At 29.0% G+C, this 2,859-nt stretch overlaps 1 protein-coding gene across 7 annotated transcripts in view; it reads left to right on the plus strand.

Moving 5' to 3' along the window:
- The window catches only part of LOC117102598 (putative complexin-1), a 38,801-nt gene that overhangs the window by 26,826 nt on the left and 9,116 nt on the right, over nucleotides 1-2,859 (plus strand). For 2 of the 7 annotated variants that reach the window (XM_033242947.1, XM_033242946.1), the window contains exon 2: nucleotides 601-721. In XM_033242947.1, the coding sequence (XP_033098838.1) occupies nucleotides 667-721 (55 nt within the window). In that variant the 5' untranslated portion in view covers nucleotides 601-666. Of the gene's footprint in view, nucleotides 1-600; nucleotides 722-1,101; nucleotides 1,185-2,859 lie in introns of those variants that run through there. The other 5 variants (XM_033242953.1, XM_033242948.1, XM_033242950.1 and 2 more) reach the window with 4 other exon arrangements.

Here is a 2,859-nt window from a genome sequence, read left to right on the forward strand (position 1 = left end):
ATAAACAGAATACTGTCTTTCCTAGTTGATGTATTGTTAGTTTTAGTATGATTATGTCCATATAACCATACTTAAGAAATACTTTTGTATCCAACATTCAACACTACAAATGATTAGCTAGTCTTTGGAATCTTCTGGGGATCTTTATTGGAATAAAATTCTTCCCACAAATAGTTAAAAAAAAGAAAATTACCCATAATAATTAAAAAGCTATTATTCCAAACTTCAAGTCTCGCGTAGGTATTTGAGGCCAGATCAGTGGCGTAACAAAGAGGTATGATGCCCCTGCCTAAGACTTCTTCAGGCCCTACTACCTGGGAGAAAAGGCCTGCCTGCTTCATAATATTTGACGTTTTAAAGAAGTATTTTGATTTTTTATTTAATATGGTAGTGCTCCTCAAAAAGGCCCCACTCTCTAATGTCTCTGGACTATACTGATAAATATCCTGGGGCCCTTTGTGATCTGGGCCGTGGGCCAGATAGCCTTTTTTGAGTAGTGACATTTTAGCTAACATCTAAAGTACAGTTATAGCTTACTTTAGAATATAGCCAACAAGTCCTGTCTCTATCTCTCTTCTCTTTTTTTTGTTCTCAATTCAGGTCCTTGAAGATTCCTTAGCAACCAATTCATTTGAGTGTTTGCGGTTTGTAAACTATTCAATCATCATGGCGAGTATGGCAGCAAAGATGATTTTAGGCAACAAATTAAAAAGCGCCACAGGTAAAACAACCTTTGTTTTGCAGCGTTGTTGGGGCCCTATTCATTACGCTTAATCCTATGCATCCAAATATCATTTTCATCTGCAGTGCATTAAGTATAACAAATATTGTTTTGCTCCTTTCCGCTTTCCTCATCTTTTTTCTTTCATCTTTCCTGTATCATTTCATACCATATTCATGTTACATTTTTTTCCGCACTTACTTTTTTTTGCACATTACTTGTTCAGTATTAGTATAGTTGAATTTAATAAACATTTAAACACATGTTCATTTAAAATATTTAAATATACATGATATAAAGAAAGATGAATTTCTGGATAGCATGGGATTGAGTGTTGAGAGTAGGGTCTTGACAATGTTCTTTTTTGTCATGTTTTGTAGGTTTTTGTTGATTTAATTTTTAGGTTGCAGTTATTCCTTCAAATCAGTTGTGTGACGTTGAAACACAGGCATGGATGTGTTAGGTAAGTACAAATTTATTTGAGATATACTACTGCTAAGAGTAGGCCTTGACATTTTATAAGACTTATTAGAAGACAAACTATGTTAACAAGGTAGCCTCTGCTTGGAAAATCTGTGTTTTCCTATTATAACATATACATAGAATGTCAATTCTCAGTTTTCCTGCTTTACATTATGCTTGTAAAAAACGAGTAGATTTTAGTTTAGCTATGCTCATTGACTTCAACACATGCTATGAGATAAGTTCCGAGCCTAGAAATCAAGACAACCATGTGATATGTTCTGGTTCACCAAGCAAATTTCTGCTTCAAATTTTTTTGCACAAAAGAATATAAAATAAAAAATAAATCAGCTAAAGTAAAAGAGGCTTTTATAATTAGTTATACTGAGCATCCTTCTAAATTATATGCAAATGAGTTCATTTTGCTTCCCAAGGTCATTAATTAATATCAAGATTGATATTATCCTCAATGCTATGCAAGGCAGCGTCTTTATTAGAAAGGAATTCAGCATATTGAATGCAACCATGGCTTGAAAATTGCTTTGCGAGAATTTTTTTTCATAATAATTTTTCAGTCCAGTAGAAATGTTATCTTATTGACTAACATTTAATGTAATATAACAGTATACTGTATTTGTTCATTCAACATGAATAATTTCAGTAAAATTATTTATAGAAAATAGATAATATTTTAAAAGATATAAATGTTAATTATAGTTATGGTCGATATAAATGATAATACTATATATTGTCAATGTTTGATGTTATATATTTTTCAAGTAAGTTTTTTTTCAAATTGAACTAAAAAAAAATTTCATTTCATTGCATAAATAATTACTTTTTAATTTGAAATCAATTTACAAATTTTTATTAAAATCCTAGTGAATCAGATAATTTGTTTTGATTTGCATTTTGTCCAAAAGAAATTAAATTATTTGATTTATTTTTCTAATACAATTTTTAGTGAATGATTAAAATTTGATTTTTTAGAGTATTTTCAATAGTCATTATTATATAATCAATTAAATAATATATAAATAGATAAGATGAATGTTCAGCCTTTAAACCTAAGTACTGGATTAAATTTGAAAAATAATTCTATATCATGTTAAGTATGTAAGTATAAATTATATTATATTTTAATTTATATAAAAACAAAATATAATTGAATTGTACTAAAATATAATAACAATAATCAATATAGTAAAAAACAATTCAGTATAAAGAAAATGTTTATAGTTCTACCAAAAAAAATATTACAAATATACGTTAAAATGAATTATATGATACATGAAAGATAAAACAGATAGAAAAAATGTAAGTTACTTTAATTCAGTCTTAAAAAAAAAAATCTTTATATTGACCTGGTTAACAAACAAGTTGGAATTGGAAAGATTATATCCCATGTCAGAAATGATTAATTTAGATTTTTTTTCAATCATATTATTCCTTTAGCCTTTTAAGAAGCCATGCTCTTTGGATGAAATATTGAATGGTGACTCTAGAGAATTCCTACATCTTAGAGTCATCAATATATAATGACCAGGTAGCCATTCAGTAGACAGTCTGATTGAATAACGAACAAATAAAAATTAATAATAATAGTCTTAAACTAGAGCAGTCACTTCATACAGTGGTGGAGCCAGCGGGGTCGGGGATGGGCATTTGTTTTCCCC

This window comes from Anneissia japonica, unplaced genomic scaffold, assembly GCF_011630105.1.
Source record: "Anneissia japonica isolate Jap-2015-1 unplaced genomic scaffold, ASM1163010v1 scaffold1489_len2284818_cov182, whole genome shotgun sequence".
In the NCBI taxonomy this organism is placed as follows: Eukaryota; Metazoa; Echinodermata; class Crinoidea; order Comatulida; family Comatulidae; genus Anneissia; species Anneissia japonica.